Source organism: Martes martes, assembly GCF_963455335.1.
Source record: "Martes martes genome assembly, chromosome: 6".
In the NCBI taxonomy this organism is placed as follows: domain Eukaryota; kingdom Metazoa; phylum Chordata; class Mammalia; order Carnivora; family Mustelidae; genus Martes; species Martes martes.
This window is the reverse complement of record NC_137893.1, coordinates 40,067,021-40,089,358: the sequence shown is the minus strand read 5'-3', so window position 1 is coordinate 40,089,358 and position 22,338 is coordinate 40,067,021. Positions and strand designations below refer to the sequence as shown.

Genomic DNA, 22,338 nt, shown 5'->3' with positions numbered 1-22,338 from the left:
TAAAACAAAAGACTGAGACTAAGATGATTATTTTTATTATCCTGCTGATTTTAGTTATTTAAATGATAATGGACTTTCTACTATCATCTGTAGGATGGATCAAAAATAGGAAAACCAGAGACTTAAGAATCAAGAATACAGTATCTTCCTCCGTAGAGGAACAAAACCATCTTTACTTATTTATTTATTTATTTTTTTGGAAAACCATCTTTAATATAGATGGTTAGTATCTGGGGGGAAAATGCAGAAGGCAAGACAATCTATCTCATCTCATCTCACTCAAAAACTCATCTTTAAGTTTATTGTTAAATATTTGATTTTATTAATATGAAAATCTACTCTGAAATGCCTGCCTTTATAAAGATCAGTGTCACGACACAAAAAAATGGAAACAAATATGATGAATTCAACTTCTTAATTATAGTGAGGAAATACACTGGTCACCTGTGGAATCATCAGGAGTCCATGGATGACTTCGAGTTGGCTTTTCTGAGGTTGGTCCTGAGGTAGTGATCATTCTGACGCTAGGACTGGATGACCTACTGCTTACCTATAGGAAGAAATGATAGGAGGAACAAAATGTGATTTTTTTTTTTAAGATTTTATTTATTTATTTGACACACAGAGATCACAGGTAGGCAGAGAGGCAAGCAGAGAGAGGAGGAAGCAGGCTCCCTGCTGAGCAGAGAGCCCAATGTGGGGCTCGATCCCAGGACCCCGGGATCATGACCTGAGCCGAAGGCAGAGGCTTTAACCCACTGAGCCACCCAGGCGCCCCCCAAATGTGACTTTTATGTGGAAAAAAAAAAGATAAGAGAAAATTTTTATTATAAAGCAAAGGACAGCCTTCCATTTCTATCACTAGAGGTCCTGAAATACTCTTGAAAAAAATAAATAAATCCTCTAAGATTTTATACACACACACACACACACACACACACACACACGTCTGTACATATGTATACACACAAACATAAAATTTATATGCACTCATGCATAATACCTCTTAAAAATTGATGAGCTTTCAAGAAAGTAAGATAAATGCTCTGAGACCAGAAATAAAGCAGGATCAGGAGTCCAGTAAGTGCTTAAACTGTTAGCCCTGGGAATTTCAAATGAACACCAATGACCTAAAACTTTTGTTTTGACTATGTTCTGCACTCAGAGGAATAGGCATTAAGTCTTAGGCCTTTGTAGGATGGGAATAAGACTGGAGAACTGCTGTGCTTAAAGTTAAAACCCAAGAAAGACTTCAGTCTTGGGGAAAGAGTGAACTAGGAATAAAGATCTACCCTAAAAAAGCAGAGAGCAAATAAATTTGTCTGTGTTGGGAGTGGCTCTGGGTGGAGGGGAGAAATGTACCCACTGTGAATTCATAAAATATTTATATAACTGCTGGACGATATAACAAATCCCAACCACAATCACTCCCAAGCAGAAAAAAATAACAGAACTACAATAATGAATTAAACATGGGTCATATTATAGTCAATTCTAGAGAACAAAGAAAATAGAAGATAGAAGAAAGTAGCTAAAGACAGATTATTCCCAAAACCATCCAGTTAGATTCTTTTTTTTTTTAAAGATTTTTTTTTTATTTATTTATTTGACAGACAGAGATCACAAGCAGGCAGAGAGGCAGGCAGAGAGTGGGGAGGAGGAAGCAGGCTCCCCGCTGAGCAGAGAGCCCGATGCGGGGCTCGATCCCAGGACCCTGGGATCATGACCTGAGCCGAAGGCAGAGGCTTTAACCCACTGAGCCACCCAGGTGCCCCCATCCAGTTAGATTCTTAATAGCAAAAAGGAAGCCAGAAGAAAGTGGAGTATCTTTAAGCTGCTAAAAGAAAATAACTACTATATTAGAATTGTTTGGCCAACAAAAACATAAAGAATGAGGTCAAAATAACATTTAGACAAAAATAGACTCTACCATCCATAAGCTCTTTTTAAAAAATTTTTAAAATTTTTAAATAAAAAATTTTTTTTTCATCCATAAGCTCTTAACATAACAATTTCTAAAGCACGTAGTTTAGGGTTAAGAAAAAGTTTTCCCTGATTGAAGGACCAAGTTGCAATCAGGAATACTGGTAAACATAAGGATGATTCTATGCACAGAAAATATTAAACAATGGGAACATGACTAATTTTCAAAATTACCAAGCAAACAGATAATAAGACAGTACCAAAACGAATAAAAATAGCATAAGCAAGGGAAGGACTGATTTAAAAATCCTTATATTGTTGAAGATGAGGTAAAGATATTAACTTTAGGTTGATTATGAGTGTTAAAATTTCACAGGTAGTTACTAAAAGTAGTAATATATGAGATCCCCAAATTAGAAAGACAAAATGGGATGAGAAATATATTTGTTCAATTCAAAGGAAGGCAAAAAAAGGAGCAAAAAGGGAAATAAGAGAAAGCATAAGATAAAAAGGAACAAATCAATCAGTAAGCATAATATAAACGGATTAGTTTCTTGAGTTAAGATATTTAAAAAATCAGACTGTCAGGTTGGATTAAAAGCTCTTTATAAGAGACAGCTCTAATTCACAGGGTAGAGAAACCAGGAAGTTAAAGGATGAAAAAAGACAGGCAAATCTACCCAAAATAAAGTTATGTAGCTCTACTAATATGAGAGAGAATACATTTTAGGATTTAAAAAAATTACTAGAGAAAGAGATAACATGATTAGTGAGTCAATTCATTATGTAACAACAATTCAAAATTTACATGCTCTACCTATTATAAGATATGCTATATCTATACATAGCTTCCAAACAGATATAGCAATAAAACTGCAAGGAGAGAGGGACATAATCACCACTATAGTGCAGTATTTTAATACTCTTCGGTAAATGATTTATAAAACCAGACCAAAAAATAAGATACAACACCAGTAAAACCTGAACTGCATTAAGAAGAAAGCTTGATCTAAACATATCAATGAACCCTATACCTAAAAACTGGAGAATATGCATTCTTTTTAAGCACCATGGAACATTTATGAAAACTGATCATGTACTAGCTATAAGGCAAATTTCAAAAAAGTTAAAAAAAATTTAGTTTTGTACTGACCCAAAGTTAACCTTAAAAATCTCATATATTTGGACATTTAAAAACACTTCTAAATAACTAACTGTTCAAAGAAAGCAACGCGGAAATGAGAAAGTATTTGAACTGATTTTTACCATGGAACACAGTAAAACCTATGGGATGCAACTACAGAGGCACTTGGAGAAAAATACTTAATTCCAATATTTAGATGAAAAAAATTAGAAGCAGTGACAGTTTATAAGCTAGAGATTTAACTTGTAAAATTGGAAAAAGAACAAAATCATCAGCCTCCCCTCAAAAATAGCAAAATAAGAATGAGAGAATACTATAAATTGGTGGTTAGTAAATTAAAAAATAAAAAATTGAAAAAGTGAAATAGAGAAATTCTAAAAAAATATATAAATCACTGAAGTTTCTATACATTAGAGAAAACACCAACCTCAGAGGATTTTACAGTTGAGTTCTATCAAGCACTTACATCCTGAAGAAATTATTCTAGAAAAAAGAAATACTTCCTGACTCATTCTGTAAGGCAGTAAATCTGATTAAGAAATAAGGACAGAAAAAGAAAAACTGCTAGGCAACTTCACTGATGAATATAGGGGCAAAAGTCAAAGTCCTAAAAATTATATTAGCAAATGGAATTTGGCAGTATAAAAACAATAAAAATCATTTGAAAAGTTGAGGTTATCCTATAAATGCAAAGGTCACTTTGTGCTAGGAATTCTATTAATCCAATTCATCATATTAACAGATTAAAGGAGAAAAATCTCAATAGATGCATAAAAAAAGCATTTGACAAAGTTTAACAGCCATTTATGAAACTACATTTAACAAACTTGAATTCCATTTAAGAGAAGATAGTTTAACTAGAGAACTAGTATTTATAAAAAGTCTAGAAATGTGGTAGCACCGAAAATGGCATTGTAAGCTGGTGGATGACAGAAAGGTCAGAGGCAAGGAGCACACACAGGCAGAGTCATGGGAATTGATCATGTTCCATTTCTTAAGCTGGGTGGTGGATTCATAAGTGTTCATTTTATTATCAGGCTTTATAACCTGCATATTACATATACTCTTATCTATGTATTAATATTTCATATGTTAAAAATTCTCAAAGGACATATGAGTTAAAATGGATTTTATAAGACTCTTAAAAAAAGATTTTATTTATTTATTTATTTGTCAGAGAGAGAGCGTGCGCGCGCGCACACACACACAAGCAGGCAGAGTGGCAGGCAGAGGTGGAAAGAGAAGCAGGCTCCCTGCCTAGCAAGGGAGCCCGATGCGGGACTCGATCCCAAAACCCTGGGATCATGACCTGAGCTGAAGGCAGCGGCTTAACTGAGCCACCCAGGCATCCCTATAAGACTCTTTTTTAAAAAAGCACCCTTTTTTCTTAAAAGTGTTACTGACACTCAAAAAAGAATATGGAGTTATACAAAGTAAAACATAAAAAGTACATAAATTCAAAAAAATCTTCAACAGAAACACTCAAAGACGGCATCAAGTAAAATGAGGGGCAATACAGTAGTTGTAGAAAGTCCCCATGTGTAGAAATTAGCAGATGTGAGTTCTAATTATGGTACTATGTCTAATTTAGTTTACTTCAAGAGTCTTGTTTTATCTACAGAGGGGGTGGGGCTGGGTTAAAGATGTGGTAACTTTTAGTATTTCATCCACTGCTACAGTTCTATTATCTTAAGCCTTGAAAACTCACAACGGATTGAGGATACTAAAACTGTAAAAGGCACTTGTATAACAATTTTGGAAATAAATCACAAAATAATTCTGAAGAAAAGACTGATGGAATATTACTTTCATCTTGGGTACCTAAGAAATTGCTTCAAAAATTCCAAAAAAGCTTTCCTATACCACAAACAATTTTCAACTCCTTATTAGACTGGTCTTTCCAAAACCTTAGTTTATTCATGTCATACTTACAAAGGTGCTCTGTGTATAACAATGCTCATTGTTTTTCTCTCCTCATTGCTAATTCTTCTTCATCCTTTAGGGCCCTGCTGAGATTCCCCTTAACACATTATGTTCATTCTTGCTATATCCTTGGTTCTCTGAGCACAAAGCCAGATCCTGTGTTTGAAGACTACTTTATTCTAGCAGCATCTTCAAATGTTCATCTACTGGTTGTGAATGGATCAATTCTGAAATTCCCACCCTGGCACTCCTGTCCCTCCATCGGCAGGTTTTACCTTACCTACCCGGATTATCTCTCCTCTGACAATTCCTTATGCCCCTCTTTCTCTTCCTGCTTTTAATCTTGACCCTATATTCATTTAAGGATTATATGGTCTAATGCAAAGAGCAAATATGACAACTGAACTACAAGGATCTGACATTTTATACATCAAAATAATTGAGTATCAGCAAGTTCACATGATTTAGTCTAATACTTTGTGGAGACCTGGGTTTAAATCTCAGTTCTGCCATCTTTGGCTGTGTGAACTTGAATAAGTTGTCTTTTGGCGCTTTAAGCTCATTTATCAAGTGTGGTTGAATAGTAGTAATAGTTAAGAAGTCAGGCACTGGAAACAATACAACCCAGAGTCTGAATCTCTGTCTGCTATTTATTAGCAGTGTGGCTTTACGTAAATTGTTTAATCTCTAAGCCTCAATAAGTAAAATGAGGACAGTATTACCTGCCTCATCAGTTTGTAAAAAAAATCAGATACTTTATTTCATTTGAAGTATTTTTTGACACAATAAAAATGTTCACTAAGTGGCTGATTATTAGGTTGTAAATCTAAGATGGGAATATATGAATGAACTTGCAGCACCTAACAATTCTCTCTCAAGATTAAAATCACAGTTCTTTTTATAAAACACAGTGACTAAACCTTGTTACAAAGACACTTTTCTTCTTTGAATTTGGCTGTATTTATAGTCTGCTACTACATAAACCTCAACTTGAGACTGAAATAGTTTATATTACTCTCAATGTTTGTTATTCCTCAAAAATATTATAATATACTAAGGGTAGGGATCATGTGTATTTGTATACTGTACTCTCCAGGATTTAGGAAATTACTGAATATATAATAACTACAAAATAAATACTCATTGAATAAAATAACATAAGCTCTTAGTACTCAGATATAACATTGGTGCTTAGGCTTATTTACCTTTTGTATACAAGAAAGAATATATACCAAAAAGAATCAGTGATGAAATTCATTAACTCTTACTTTTGGATGCTGCTACCCTTGGTAAAAAAAAAAGTACAGATACTATGACATTACTCCTGAGTCCTTTAAACCTTCTTCTTCTGCTGCTTTTTTTTTTTTTTTTAAGAGAGGGAGGGAGGAAGGGAGAGAGGGAGCGGGAGAGAGAATCTTAAGCAGGCTCTATGCCTAACTTGGAGCCTGATACAGGGCTTGATCTCACAACCCTGAGATCATGACCTGAGCTGAAATCAAGAGTCAGATGTTTAACTGACTGAGCCACCTAGGTGCCTGAAGGCTAATATTTTAAGTTTCAAAACTAGTTTTTCCTGAAAACTACAGGAAAAGCCATCATGAGCTAAATTTACATCCATAAATTAACTAAATAAGTCTTCGTACTTCAATAAACTGGTTTTTCAATGAGTAACAATATGTTAAAACGTTCATATAAAAAAACTAAAGAAATATTTAAAAATAAACCACAATTATATTTCTTGAACATCTGAAAAATATGAGGTAATAAATAAGAGGATCACATAATATTTGACAATTAAAAAAATCAAACTAGTTTATGGGCTAAATTTATGTTGCTGCTTGCAAACTACTAATGGAGAAGTTTTAGTTTATAGTAGCTACTAAAAAAATCATTGGTCAAATTCTTATGTTCATGTGTGCTCTCAAATTAATAAAACTCATTTGGGTTGCCTCTTTCTTCAAGACATTTATAATTACTTTATTCTATTCTTACACAAATTGTAAAAAGTTTAAGAGAGGTGGAAAACTGATTTACCACAAGGCTGGATGTGAAAGTGGTTATAAGAGTACAGAAATGCCACACTGAAATTTAAGGCAGAAGAATACAAAGCCAAATTTAAACCAGAGGGCAAATTACCATTGGTAGACATGAAACAGGATTGGACTTTGCCCAGAACTTTATCTCAATATTTATAAAAAGGAATTGGGAGTTATTTTACAGGCAAAAATAAAGCTTTGCTTTTTATGTCTCACCTGAATGACTGGGAAAATATTTTCGTAAGTAAAAAATTTATGGACAGTGCTACCATTTAGACAGACATTTAAAAGCTATTTAAAACCTTCAGTTGCTAAAATTATATAAGCACAGGGGGTGCCTGGGTGGCTCAGTGGGTTAAGCCTCTGCCTCGGCCCAGGTCATGATCTCAGGGTACTGGGATTGAGCCCCGCATCGGGCTCTCTGCTCAGCAGGGAGCCTGCTTCCCCCATCTCTCTGCCTACTTGTAATCTCTGCCTGTCAAATAAATAAACAAAATCTTTAAAAAAAATTATATAAGCACAAAGCACAGAGATTAAAGATTTATATGATAATTTTGCTGAAGTAACATCTGAATAATATAAACATTAAAAAGAACGGGTATCAAATTAGTGATGTGGATTTACAAGGGTACTTCCTCCATTATGATAGTCACAGATAACTCAATTAAATCTATATATGACAGGTAATACTGAAAACATTCTTTCTAATCTGAAGGTATAGGATCAGTCTAATTCTAGCTTCACTGTAGTTCATTATAAGGAAATTTTAGAATTTTATTATTCTTATACGGTCTTTAAATTCTCCAAAAGAAAGGTATACTATGAACCAGGAATTATTTAAAACTATTATGTAAGTCTCTGATTTAGAGCTTTAACAGAAAATTATTTATACTGAAGGAGGTGCAGACTGAATTCAGATAGTAGTAGTATAATAAATTATATCCCTTAAATAAATAACTGATATGTGATAAAAGGCCTTTAGTGCCAATACTTTCTATGATCCCTAACACAAACTTCTCCTATAATACAGAAAAAACTGAATGCCAATGGGACTATCTCTTTCCCAGTGCTATTTTTGTTTTCTGGATAGTAATATATTATAATGAGAGCAAGGAAGTAATAAGAACCTTGGGAAGTACACTATGGGGAGGCAGGTGTACATTATTAAGCATCTACAGTGTGTCTGGTACTTTTACACATTATAGGAACCCCAAGGAGTGGGTGTTATGATCCCCACTGGTATATACAATTGCTGAAGCTCAGGGAAATTAAAGAACCTACCTAGAGTCACATATCTGACTAATGAAAGTAGATTCTAAGTCCATTTAAAAATATAGTAGGCCTAACTCTTTAAACAATCATCATCGCATCATCTATCTTGGCGGTTATGATTTTCACTGACTGCTATCCCCCCAAGAGACATCCTGAAAACAGATCTATATATATATATAAACTCCAGAAGGGTTATGCAGACATACACAAAAGTATGTAATTTTGGTGATATTTGAGGAAGGCTCACCCAGATATATAAAAAGTAAATCTGTGCAGCCATCTCAGGAAATTTATTATCAAGGTAAATTAGCCTTGCTCAGTAATATGATACAGCTAAAACTCATCATTATTAAAAACTACTTAAATAATTAATGATGATGTAAACTATCATCTTGGAAATCTTGAATCTTGAAATCAAAGAGATCTAGGAGTACTTTAGCATGCAATACATTCAGTTTTACATGCAACACAGAATGACAGAGTGTGTCTGTTTTGGAATCAGATCTGGATTCATAACTTGGCTATAGCAATTACTGGCAGTACAAGGGAAGACATTTTGGAAAGTTTCTCTAACCCTCAGTTTACTCATCTGCAAAATGAGGAAAATAAAAGTACCAAATTCACAGGGTTATGATTTATTTATTTATTTATTTATTACAGGGTTATGATTTAAGTAACATTCATTACTGGGGTGCCTGGGTAGCTCAGTTGGTTAAGCGTCTGCCCTCAGCTTAGGTTATGATCCCAGGGTCCTGGGATGGAGCCCTGTGTTGGGCCCCCTGCTCAGTGGGGAGTCTGCTTCTCCTCTTTCTGCCCCTTCTTCCGCTCATGTACCCATACACACTCTCTCTCAAATGAATAAATAAAAATCTTTAAAAAAAATTAGAAAGGGGCGCCTGGGTGGCTCAGTAGGTTAAGCCTCTGCCTTCGGCCCAGGTCATGATCTCAGGATTCTGGGATCTAGCCCCGCATCGGGCTCTCTGCTCAGTGGGGAGCCTGCTTCCCCCTCTCTCTGCCTGCTGCTCTGCCTACCTGTGATCTTTCTCCCTCTGTCAAATAAATAAATAAAATCTTTTTTTAAAAAATTGAAAAATAAAGGCCTGACTAGCACAAAGTTGGTGCACAACAATATTACTGCATTTCTCTAAGTGATCTGGGTGTAAGTCTACTGTGCTCAAATACATCAGGGGGCTGGGCCTTCTTGGCACTGTCAATACTCTGTAGGCAAAGACCACCAGGAACATACCCACAGTGGGATGAGATGAGTTTAACACTCACTGCAGTGAAGCAGAGTGCTCACTATGGGATAATGTGGGGTATCTCTGAAAGGACTGTAGAACTTGTTGTAGATTCGGGGCTTTTGATGAGTGATTTTGGAGCAGTTCCAAGGAAGGAGGGGTTAACTCTAGATTAGCTACTGCCAGAAAGCAGAGGCAATTCTCCAGGGAAGTTAGACTAGAATGAGGATAAAGCTGCAGCTGGTAAAGAAGCACAGTCACTTGCCTCAGCTGGGAGACGAAAATGTCTGGTATTTTGTGTGTGGCACAGTGACCTTGTTTTTGTCTGTGTTGAGACACTAAAAAGTGTTCTTATATTGTCTCACCTTATCATGGTCTCAGTATAATCTTGTCTATTGGTGTTCTGAAACATTGTTTATGCCCAGCTTCTAACAGCCCTTGAGGCCTCAGAGTCAGATCAGTTCTTGGACATCCTGGGGCTACTTTTTTCTTTCTCATTATGTTTTCAAAGTAAGAGGCCAGATCCACTAAATGTGCTTAATAAGTTTTCTGGCTTAATAAAAACCTGAATGAATTTAAAGTGAGTTGTATGTTTAAGGACACAGTATTTTAGACAAATCACAACTACTGTTAATTCAGAGGTTTGCTTCATTCACTGTTCTGCTCAACAGCAACGGCAGTATAAAAACAACCTAATTTTAATTTACAGATATAAAGTCTAAATGATTTTTAAGGTCAGTCTTGAATCAAGAGCCAAAGTATAAATTCCAATCAGTTTACTTTCCTCTATGAGATATACTACTAAACTTAATTAGTAAGTTCTCTCTTCCTCTGATGACTGTACCGGGTGGGCAAATTCTTTTCTTCATGTTCTTTACCAATTTCCATGGCGAAAACCAACCAACAAACAAAACCCCCTATGCATCTGTTATATCACCATTTAGCCAGAATTTAAAAAGAACTATACCTTCAATTCTGAAAATCCATATTGTGCATAATTTTTTTTCAAATAATGAATATCATTTTCATGAGTAATTAAAAAGATTTAATGGTTGTTTATCCTAACACTTTCAGAGGAAAAGGTTTTCACAGTGTATTAGAATTGCTATTTACCATCCTCATCCCAAACTGGCATCTTAAGTTTATGATACTTAAGTAATTCTGAAAGAGTGGATCAGTTTTAAAAACTGGCTACACAATGGCCATCTATCACCGGTTTTAGAACAGGTTGCACTGCTACCCTAAAATCCCCCTCACTCTGAATCTTTTGCAGTAGTCCATGACAATTCATGCAAATGACTGTCACACAACCACAGACTGCCTCAGTTCCAGTGTTTTCCTGTGGAAGGTATTACAAATGAAAAGGTTAAGAATCATAATCTCAAGTCATACAGAACTTGTGATGAAGTAACAAAGGCTGGTATGGTGAGGTGAGTCCCGAATGACAGCAATGCCTTTACTACAGAGTACGGAGAAGAGCACTTGCACTCACACACGCTTCTGAACTGCCTCAGAGCACGCTTCACATTCTCAGTCAAAGGGAGAACACTTGGCTAGCATTTCTCATAACTGGAATATCAATGGCAATAGTAAACAGGGTTAAAAAGGCTGAGCTCATCAAGCCTCTAAGGAATCAAAGCAAATACCAGATGCCAAACTATCTGTTACTAATTGCCCTCACCAACACTTGAAGTATCTGAGGGAGAGAAAGTGGGAAATGTCATTCAGAAGTTCTGGGGTTTCACAAAAGCAGATATACTGAAAAAGCCATTAAAATAAATGAAATAAAATGACTGCATTCATTTATAATACTTTCAGATTTAGGGTTACTTCATATCATATAAATATATATGTACAATGTACATATGTGTGTATATGTGTGTGTTTGAGTGTGTGTATAGGCATTGTGAGAAATAAAAAATATATCCAGATATAAATGAAGATCAAGGATATTTATCATTAAATATTTCAAGTGTTTTTTGTTAGTTAATTTGATACCTATAAAGGGCTTTCAAATTTTTATTAACAACTACAAAGATTCTCTAAAATTTAAAAATATTATTAAAAAATAATATTTTTTTGTGTGGCTCAGTTGGTTAAGCATCTGCCTTCGACTCAGGTCATGATTCTGGGGTCCTCGGATGGAGCCCTCTGTCAGGCTCCCTGCTTCTGCCTCTTCCTCTGCCACTCCCCCTGCTTGTGCTCTCTCTTTCTCAAATAAATTTAAAAAAAATGTTTTTTTTAATTTATAAAAATGAAATAAAACACCTTTCTAGAATGAAAAGTACTAGCACATTTTATCATAAATTAAATCTTTGTTTATAATAAATAATCCTGTAATTTTACATGAATATGGACCATAATGTGAGATTTTTATTGCTTCAGATGTATATTGTGCTCATAACACTTATTGTAATACAACTGAAAATAAATCAACAAATACCTCACAATTTGTTCTCATTCATTTTAAAAATAATCACATGAATTATATGTGTCTAGTGTATTGAGCTGAATAACAGAAAAAAATAGTGGCTGAGCTCCTACTTTTATATACTTGTTGGTTAAAACTCTGTCGGTAATGGCTAAAATTATAACACTGTCTGGATCATTTATAAAGAAAGTGATAAAGAGGTAAGACTTTTGAAGAACATCCAGAAATATAAGATGAAGAAAACCTTAGTAACTGTGATAGAAGCCTTTCCAGAATTTATCCATCTGCTTAGTAAATACTGTCTTAAGCACATTTCACGAAAATATAAACCCAGTGAATATGACAAATTAAAAGATGTTGGAGTCATCTAGGTATGTTAGTGCCTTACGTGATGCCACAGGAGTGACATTTTCTTGGGAAAATATTTATTAGTAAATATTAGTAATTAGTAAAATAATTAGTAAAAACTTTTTATCTCATTAGTAAAAAGGAGGCAGCACTAATGACTCACTTTAGAGCATAAGGATAACAACAAACTGTTAAATTATGAAGTTGATATTTCTTTATTAAACCATATATAAAAACCAAGTAATGCACATGGAATACTACTGAATTAATCAACCTACTATGATAAACTATCCTTCAAGTTAAGCTAATAATGGCATCTACTCTTTTTTCCCAAAGTATTTAAATTCAGGTGCCAATGAATTTCTCTACCACAATTTTAGATTAACTCATGAAACTAATTCTGCAAAGTATATATATTATAGTTAATTCTTGATTTCTGCCCATTATTCTTCTTCAAAGAATTCAAACGTTAAGTCTTACCTGACCAGGTTCTGTTCCAGTAACAGTCAAGTCTTGGATGGATCTACGTCTTGGTTGTCCGTTGCCTTTTAAAAGATAAAAAAAAAAGTAGAATACTGAGATCTATTCAAACAGACAACAAGGAAGTTACTGCTACAGTAGGAAGCTGGAATTTGTTGCTCCTTGGATCTACACAAAATGTTTGTGGGAAAAATAGTTACGTCAGTTTATTGTTAAAAAAAAAAAAAAAGAAGAGAATGTTGTAAGGAAAGGAAGAGAAACAGCTGCAGAGTTTTAACTCAAAAGTTGCTGGCCTCCAACAAAGTAGGTCCTACTCCTACCCCACATGAATAGCTGCTGAACTCTCTTGCACCATCTTCTGTCATGTATTTAAATAGATGAATGTTTGTGGGCTGGGGCTGATGATGACATCTATTTCAAGGGCCTTACGTTACAGTTTCTACAGCAAGACAGCTAGCCAGCAGGTAGTATGACATGACTGGCTTTACCCAACAACAGTACCTTGTTCATTCAGGGCCTAAAAGGATGCTTAGGCTTAAATTTATTATACTGAGTCACACTTAACCCCATTAGTCTTTGTCAGAATCTAGTAATTTACTACTGGTGAACAACTCTTTTAATTTCCTACTGAAGAAGAATGACTTTCATTCCATTCTCAAATATACAGCTTGTTGAAATGGGCTGCTTTAGGAACTTCCATGCTAATAATAATTTAATCTAAAAATCAGTTTATGAGAAAATTCTAAAAATATAAGCAAAATAGAATGAATTAAGCAATAGTTTCACTCAGTACTTTTATTTGGGCATAAAGCTGTTTATACGGTATCATTTAAGATGAGAGATCAGCTGTCTAAAAGGAAACACAAAAATATTGTGAGAAACAGCTGATACAATACTCAAAATTCTTTTGACTCTGAAAGCTACATAATTTCTAAACTAGTAGGCAGCTTTGAGAACGTACACTGTAACAGTTTTGGTCAGATTAGCAGAGAGAATTCATTCTTAAAATTTTATATTTCTATAATCCTCAGTATCTTATTTTAAACAAAGGAGCAATATAACTTAGCATCTTAATCCATGTGACCCCATTATTATTTTGTATGTAAACTAAAAGGACCTTACACAGAATGTTTAATGCAGTAAAATATGTAGCAAATATAAAAACTCAAGTTTACAGCTACACTCCAATTTATAAGACATCATTGCTTTTTTCATTTTAAACTATGTTTTAGAATTCTCTGCATAATTTTAGGTCAAATTTACTTCAAATTTCATTTCATTCCAAGTTCCAACCTTTTTAAAAAAGGATTTTATTTATTTATTTCAGAGAGAGAGAGAGAGAGAGAGAGAGAACACACAGGCAGGGGGAGCAGCAGAGGGAGAGGGAGAAGCAGGCTCTCCGCGGAGCAGGGAGCCCGATGTGGGGCTTGATTCCAGGACCCCGGGGCCATGACCTGAGCTGAAGGCAGACGCTTAACCGACTGAGCCACCCAGGTGCTCTGCAAGTTCCAACTTTTGGATACAAATTAAAATAACACAAATAACAGCACATCTGTTGAATCAGGCACACAAGATACTCTTGTGAAAAATTTTAAACTATCCCTGTTTCCTGAGGACAAAAAGATCCCTACCACCATGACTAATAAGCAATTTTAGGCACACTTCATTCAACACAATCATTCTAAAATTAGCTGAGATGAGACAGGCTTATAAAAAAGTGTCTGGAATTCTCTTTTCAGATTAGCAACATTTGTGAATCTGGGGAACCACCCAGCACATGTTTCTAAAAATCATTACATCACTATTGCAATAACAACAAAAACAAACTCAAATCTAAGTAGGGTAGAAGGAAGGGGAATAAAAATTTTTAAGGAAGTAGGGTAAATACGAGGTGACACAGTTAACGATGCCGTTAAAATAAGAAATCTTAAAGCTACAAAATGAGTCAAAGCAAGCAATATTAGGCAATGCATTTTAATTAGCATAACCATGGCAGAAACCATCTGGCAAAGTTTAGATAAAGCAAAAAAGTACTGTAATCAACAAATACTTGTTGCTCCAATATTAAGTTTTAAGTCATATTTTGGAAATGTGAATGTAAAAAAAAGTAAAACTCCTATTACTGCAAATGAAAATTACTGAGTTGTGTTCTCAGTAAATTTAGCTGGAGTCTGAACTTTTTTTTTTTTTTTTGCAATTAAAAACTAATTTAGAAACTCATTCTGTATTTTTTCATGGTTCTTTGATATGTGCATACCTATATTACACATGGTAGTATAAATGAAAAAAGTAGAATTGAGGGTCAGTATGATGTCCACAGATGCCTGAACAAGGAATCTGAAACCTGCAAATGATGTCCTGAGTATTTCATTTTGTAATAAATTCTGGAACTTTTAGGACTTACCACAGGGAGCAATTTTTTTAGAACAACTTCTCTAAGTAAGAGCAACAAAAGGAATAAACTATATCCCTAGCCCATCATAATGCCCCCCCACACCCCCTTTCCCCCCAAAAAGAAAATGTGGTTGAAACAGCAGCTTTGTCAATTCAGTTGTTTTTATAATTAATGTCACAAAAACAGAATACATCTCTTCAAAAAGCTTCTCTTTGAAGTACAACTTATTTACTGAACTGGTATTTGAACAGAGCCCTTCCTAGACACTCCTGTGGCTTTTCTTATTGGTTTAAGGAAGCTCATTGTTTTCCTTACCTTAATTACTCTTTTATTTTTCTATTTTCCAAACTTCTTTAATATTCTTTTTATGTAAAAATCAACACTACATTTTCCTGGAGATATCTCTTGACAAATGTTGGAAATTTTGAGATTCGTAACTTTTGAATATTAAAATATTAAAACAATATTAATAATTATATAAATAACAAATAAAATATTAATATTACATATTCACTAAAATATTTTAATATTAAAAATGTTGATTAAAAACTGAATGGTATAAATTTTAATAGCAAAAATATTAAAATTGTGTCCTCTTCATGTGTAAAACATATAAAATTTAAAAAATTTGTACAGCACTATACACTGTCGTGTTATATCACTGCTTCACATTAAATCATGTAATTTAAAAATATATGTTCTCATTTAGCCTGCCACAAATTTCATATTCTTTTATTTCAACAAATTCTGCCTCATTCCTTAGAAGGCCCTTCACGGTGGGTGTTTCTTTCCTCCTACCAAAGGGAAGTAATTATTACTGATATTTTGCTTTCTAACAAACTAGCTTTATTAGTTTTTTGACTACAAAATGTTATCTTGATAGGCTACAATATGTAAAGACTACTAAATGTTCTCTTTAATGTTGGTTAGATGAACTTCCTTTTTAATTAGCCACATTTACAGAATTTTACTGAAGGTGAGGTGGCTACACACAACAGAAGCAGAAATATTTCAGCATAGCTCTCCTTGGGCCACAGAGTCCCAAATTCAAAGGTTTCTAGCTGGTAATGACACTATGTGTCCAAGGTAGGAACTTGCCAGATCTACACTTTTTACCTCACTGTCTCTTCACACCAGCAGTGCACTATTGGGGCAGAAAAACTACACCAATAATTGATGTACTTACAGTTAAAGTAGTGTTTATGAACAGAATCTACGGTTCTTGAACCAAATATAGTATTATAAGGTTATATTCTTGTTCTGAGGGGAGAAAGCAAAACAGTGCCCAAGTGCCTCTGAACAGTATCGCAGCCTCCAGCTGTCCAAGATTGTACAAAGCCCTCACTGCACTACCCTCCCCCACCCATCCACCCCTCCACTCCCCACCTCCACCAGGCCAATCTGTTTGCCTATTACCTTAGATCTCTGAAACTTCCGAAGGAGGAAAAGACAAGTATGAGAAACTCAACTATCCATTTATTTTTGTTAAATATGCTTGGATTCCAACTAATACAGAGCTAAATATGTCTGGCATATTAAAAGCGAATATTCATTAAACTTTTCTCAGTTAAGATGTCTAAATGCAGCTGACATTATAAGGACACCTGAAATTTCTTTCAGTTTTAAGAACAGTATTACAAGCGAAAAATATCAATTAAATTCAGGTTCTTCAGGGACCTAGGCAAAAACATTTTACACAACTGACTAAAAAAATCTGCACATTCAATCTTTATTATTTATTATATCCTTAAGAACTGCATGTAAGACAGAAAAATCACCTCTAGTTAAAGCACTCTATAATTCTAAAATGCTATGCAACATTATTTTAGCCTTATAAAAGGTATACTAAAGCATCACTGTTCAAGGTTCTCAAACGGAAGCATATTAAAGCAATTTTTATCTATGGAATAAATGAGAATTTTCAAGTGTTTTACATGAACGCAAGAATTATAATTTAGTCTAACCTAAGAAATTCAGTACTACTGAGTATAACAGCATAAAAAGTGTTTAAACATAAATATTCTATAAAACTTTGTAGGTTACTTTTTAAAAGATGTATATATACTGTAACTATGGTAGTCATACAATATCAGTATTTGGAAAAATTTACTTTTGCAATATTTGGAAATATATATCATCTTAGGATAGTAATCAATCTGGTATAAACTGTGTGTAAGGGATTTCATATTAAAAAGTAAGGAACTACAGAAGACTAATGTTTCAGTGAAATCTTTCAAAGGCAGTATATATGTATGTATTTGATAGTATCTTTTCAGTGGATTTCAAAATGCTTTATTACTGCAGTTGATTTCCTTAAATGCTGTAATTATTCACACAAGGACTCCAGAGCAGAACTGCTGATTTTTTTCAATTACTGAAACTAAAGCCAGGAACAAAATTTGTATTAAGTACCCAGTGTCTTATTCCATGCTTTAAATGGGGAAAGGTTGTTGCTCCTGTTAACTTTTTTTTTTTGACATTTTACCTGGTGATCTTTGACACCTGGATTTTTGAAAAAAATATAAATGAGGTATTCTAACACTAGTAAATATTATCAAAATGTATTATATAACTTCATAATTCATAATGCCTATTTCATTTGAGTATCTGAGATGAAGATGGGGGGAAAAAATAGAACCTTGGAAGCCTGGACACAAAAAAATGTGGGAAAGTCAAGAAAATCCAAACAGAAGAACCAAATAAACAAAAATTCACATTTTTATTAAGATCTTGGAGGAAAAAATAAGTAAATTTAAAGCAATCTAATAATAATCCACTCATTCATCTTTTCCTCAAATAAAAGTAAAACCAATGAAAATGAACTGGCTAAAAGGGAGAATTGATTACACTTTTAAAACTTCCAAGTATTAATGGAAAACATTTAAGAAAGTCTATTTCTTTTTCTCAAAATTCATTTCAATTTATCAGTTTATAATGTTCAATAAACAAATAGTTCAGAAAATGGTAGGTCAGTTTAAATCCTGAGCAAGACACTTCTATACTTATATTTACTTTGCTTAGGTAGAACACTGTTATTTCACAGGGCCCTCTCCACAAATGAAGAATTAGCAAAATGTCATACTCTACCGGCAATCTGCTCTTAACTATGTGTCACTTGGTAATAAAAAGCCAGATTGATCTATAGCCACTCTTTGTGGGCAGAGAAAAGTAGAAGGGAGTCATCTGCAACAAACTTCGCCAACACTTCTTCAGAGCCAGGGTCAATGTAGAAAAAGTATAAAAAATTGTGTAGCTTAATCCATAGGAACTCCTGAGGTATTAAAGGTCTATTTTTGCATGACCTGAGTGACTAATACATTAATAAAAGTTATTGTAAGCCACAGATTGCTTGAAGGATGGCAGAATACAAAACAGTGCTGAAGAGCAAGCAAAAAACAAGACCTGAATTTGTTCACCTCTGACTAGATTAGGCATTTCAGTTACTATAAAAATGTATTTTTTTAGAGTAACAGTGTGTATTTTACAATTTTAAAAACTTGGTACATTTAAAAAAGTTCAAGCAAGACACACTTTCAAAAACTTGTATTTGTACATTGCCAAAAGTACACATAAAAGTTTTCGTGATGCTCAAAAGAACACTCTTATTAAAAGATGCAGCTCATTCTAAGAAGTACATTAGACTCAGTATATTACACTTGGGCAATGGATAGTATTATTCAAAATACTTATTCATAACAGATAAGATAAGAAAACAGCTATATTTAAAAAAAATGCTTACAAATGGGATCCAGTATTCATGAATACCTGTTTGGATATAGCAAGAGGTTTTGACCACAGAGCTTATGGGAAATGGACTTTCAGGAAAAAAATTCTAGAAGGTACAAAGAAATTTTGGGAATTAAGGATCATCTTCCTTTATAAATTAAAATGGCCATGTAAGACATTTGAAATATTCCCAAAGCATGGGTTATATTTTTATATTTAATTTAATTTAAAAATACAACTTAAGAACACATTAATGTCTGGCTATTATGTCCAATCGTTGTTAATTTCAGTGCTTGTATTCTTTTATTAAAGAAAGTAAAACTGATTAATGTTTGGATTATCTGGGGTGGGGGAAGTCACCAAGAATATTTAATAAAATGTGTTACTGAATACCATCTCTATTTGAACAGCATTGTTGCTCTGGCAATTAAGAGCAGACTTAAGGTTTCCTGACTCCAACAAGGACTCAGGTGTCAAAAAAGCGTCTGCTGGCCAAAGAGCTCTCTTCAATGTGAACACTAAACAGGAGCAAGGTGGAATTACTGTCTTCTCTGACTCAAACAAAAGAGGAGAAAATGGATGTGATTTGGAGTCAGATCTAGGCTGGGATCCTGGCTATGTGTCTCTGGGAAAACTACTCAAAACCCATTAGATCTGAGTTCCTCATTCCTAAAAGAGCTGTAATTTAATCTGGTAACCCACTTATAAGACTGTTGTAGAGGTCAATTAGGATGGTGTACTCTAAACTACTTTACAGGCCACACAAGAGTATCAAAGCAGTTTCTCAGCATTGGCACTGTTGACATTTTAGGCTCAGTAATTCTTGGCTTTTGGAAGATTATCTGGTACACTGTAGGATGTTCAGCAGTGTCCCAGGGTCCTGCTCACCATATATGCACCTGCCACTTGTGACAACCAAACATGTTTCCAGATGTTGCCAAATATCCCCTGGAGGGCAAATTCATCCTGGTTGAGAACCATTAAGACTATCCTTTCTCTTTTTTCTCCCTCATTATTTTGTACAGTACTGGCTATATCATTCAATGCATGTGTGTGTATGTGTTCTTAATGCTTACTCATAAGACATGGCTTAAGATTATACTGCCAAATTCTAAATTCTACTGATTCACTCAAACATTTAAAGTAATCACAGCTTAACAGTATGCATGTTTAAGTGTTCCCACTTCTTTAGTCAAAATATTATTCCCTTAAACACTGTACCTTTCAGTACAGAGGTAAAATGATCTCAAGTACTCTGTTAATTCTGCAAGTAGGCCATGACTCAATAAATGAAATTACTATGTGAGAAATGGGTTAACTCTTTTCTCTGAACAGCAATAGTGATGGTGTTACAGAATAAAGCACTTTGAAAGAATAAAAATTACTTTAATACAAAATGGTTTTATACAGACAAAATGCCTAAGAATTGTATTATTTATGTTTTATGCATATTTATAATTTATACAGATTTTATACGTATCCTAGTTCCTAGCCATGGGAGGTCAATAACAGTTTGTTCATTTAATAAGCACATATTTATTAAACACTATGTGTGAGGCACTGTGTCAGAGAACTGCTGATACCATCAATAGTAAGTAACAAAGACATGGTTTTTATTTTGTTTTCATTTTACTAGAGGAGAAAATGACCTCCAGGTTTTCAACTATGATACAATACTATGCTAAAAGCACAATTACAGGCAATGTATAGAGTGCTGAGGAATTTACCCAAATCATACCCATGAATGTGTGTGGGGAAAACTGTGTATTTCTTTTTGGGTAAGAGATGGAGGAACACCCAAAGGAGATGGAGAAATAAATGATAATTTTGATGACATATATTAACCAATAATGAAGGTTACATATGCCATTTAATTTTCTGTCAAATATGGTAATTTAGATTCATCTATGAAATTATTACCATAACAAACAAAAGCAATTTACCAATTTGAGATGAAGTACCATGTGTGAGTTAGGTATAAAAACATGAAATTTCCAAGAAGATTCTCTTGATAGCATATAAGAATCAGAATTGACCATGATTCTTTGGCAGGATACCATGCAGCAAATCTCATTTGGTTTTACTTTGTTTCTATTTTCTAGGTTAAGGCAAAATGATATTCAGCAATTCTTTTTTTCTTAACTTCAAATTTCACTTGCTACCAACAGAAAGAGGCTGGGATAGTAAGCCTAGAGGGAACCCCAAAAGTAGAAAACAAGGAAGGAAAGGAGCCAAGGAACAACAAATATTTTTAAATAGTTGTTTCCTCTTTCTGCTGGGTGCAAAAAAAGTCTTGGTTCAGCTCATCTGCTCATTTAAAAGCAGCAAGCAAGCTGGTAAAATTCTAGGCTAGTATTGTCCCTTCTGGGAAAAGGTTTACTACCCTCCTTTTTGGAGATTTAAGGTATCCTGTCAAGTCTGCTTCAGTATATATAAATGTATAGTTTTCAATCTGTCTTCCTAGTCACTGCATGCAAGGTATCTATTTTTATGTCCTAGACGAATTGGAGCAAGAAGCATTTCATAAGTACCAGGGCTCATTATTTCGGTCCCACAGCTATTAGACCACCTGAGTTGGTCTATGATACCTGATATGACGATCTCAGGGACATCCAGAATGTTGCCAAATGAAGCAGTTTTACGGTGGCCCCGTTTAGGCTTGGAATAGGCTGCAAAAACATATATATACAGTATACATGCAAACAACCACAAACAGTAACACAGAAAATGATTAACTACAAAAACAGAATATTTTTCAAATAGTTATGTTAATAATACTTCATGCAGAATGGCATGCAGAACTATCTAACTTTTTATCCATGCTTAGAAAAGGCATGATTTAGGAGAAACAAACTATCAATAAAGATGTTTCACATACTAGTTTTATTAGCAGGAAAAGAAAACAAAAAGGACAGAGACAAAGCTGCAGGGTAATAACAAAGCTAAAATTCAAACATGTTCACAGAAACAAACTATCTAAGTGAAATCACTGACAAGCAACGGGAGGGCCAGGATAAAAGTGGGAAGGGAGAGAGAAGTTAAAAAGAAATAAGCTGCCATATTTGTTTTAATTACACAAACACAGGAATATATGTTCAAATCAGATGTTTCTTGAAGTGTGCTATAAAGTAAAATTTGTGATTAAATGTAATTACTGAATTAAAGTGTGAAATGTTTATGCTTTTGTAAATAAATATTTACATATACTTCTATTAAACTGAGTATTTACTGTACTTTCCAAAGTTCAAGGTGCATTTCCATTAAATGTGAACAGTATTAAAAGCTGGAGAATATGAGTTTTTCAAAGTAAGACAATCATAAAAAATCAACTATATAAAATTCAGTGACGTTCAACAGCATCTGTTCTATATTTAGAGAGGGTAGGATAATTTAAATATGGTTGTTTTTAACCTAGTGAAATA

The 22,338-nt window shown here is 34.1% G+C and overlaps 1 protein-coding gene across 2 annotated transcripts in view; it reads right to left on the bottom strand.

Moving 5' to 3' along the window:
• Positions 1-22,338, bottom strand: part of MAP3K7 (mitogen-activated protein kinase kinase kinase 7) — a 73,115-nt gene that overhangs the window by 10,527 nt on the left and 40,250 nt on the right. The window contains exons 12-14 of one of the 2 annotated variants that reach the window (XM_080805522.1): positions 21,505-21,585; positions 12,796-12,860; positions 445-550 (exon numbers count right to left, since the gene is read on the bottom strand). In XM_080805522.1, coding sequence (XP_080661648.1) covers positions 445-550; positions 12,796-12,860; positions 21,505-21,585 — 252 coding nt within the window. The remainder of the gene's footprint in view (positions 1-444; positions 551-12,795; positions 12,861-21,504; positions 21,586-22,338) is intronic. The other variant, XM_080805523.1, reaches the window with a different exon arrangement.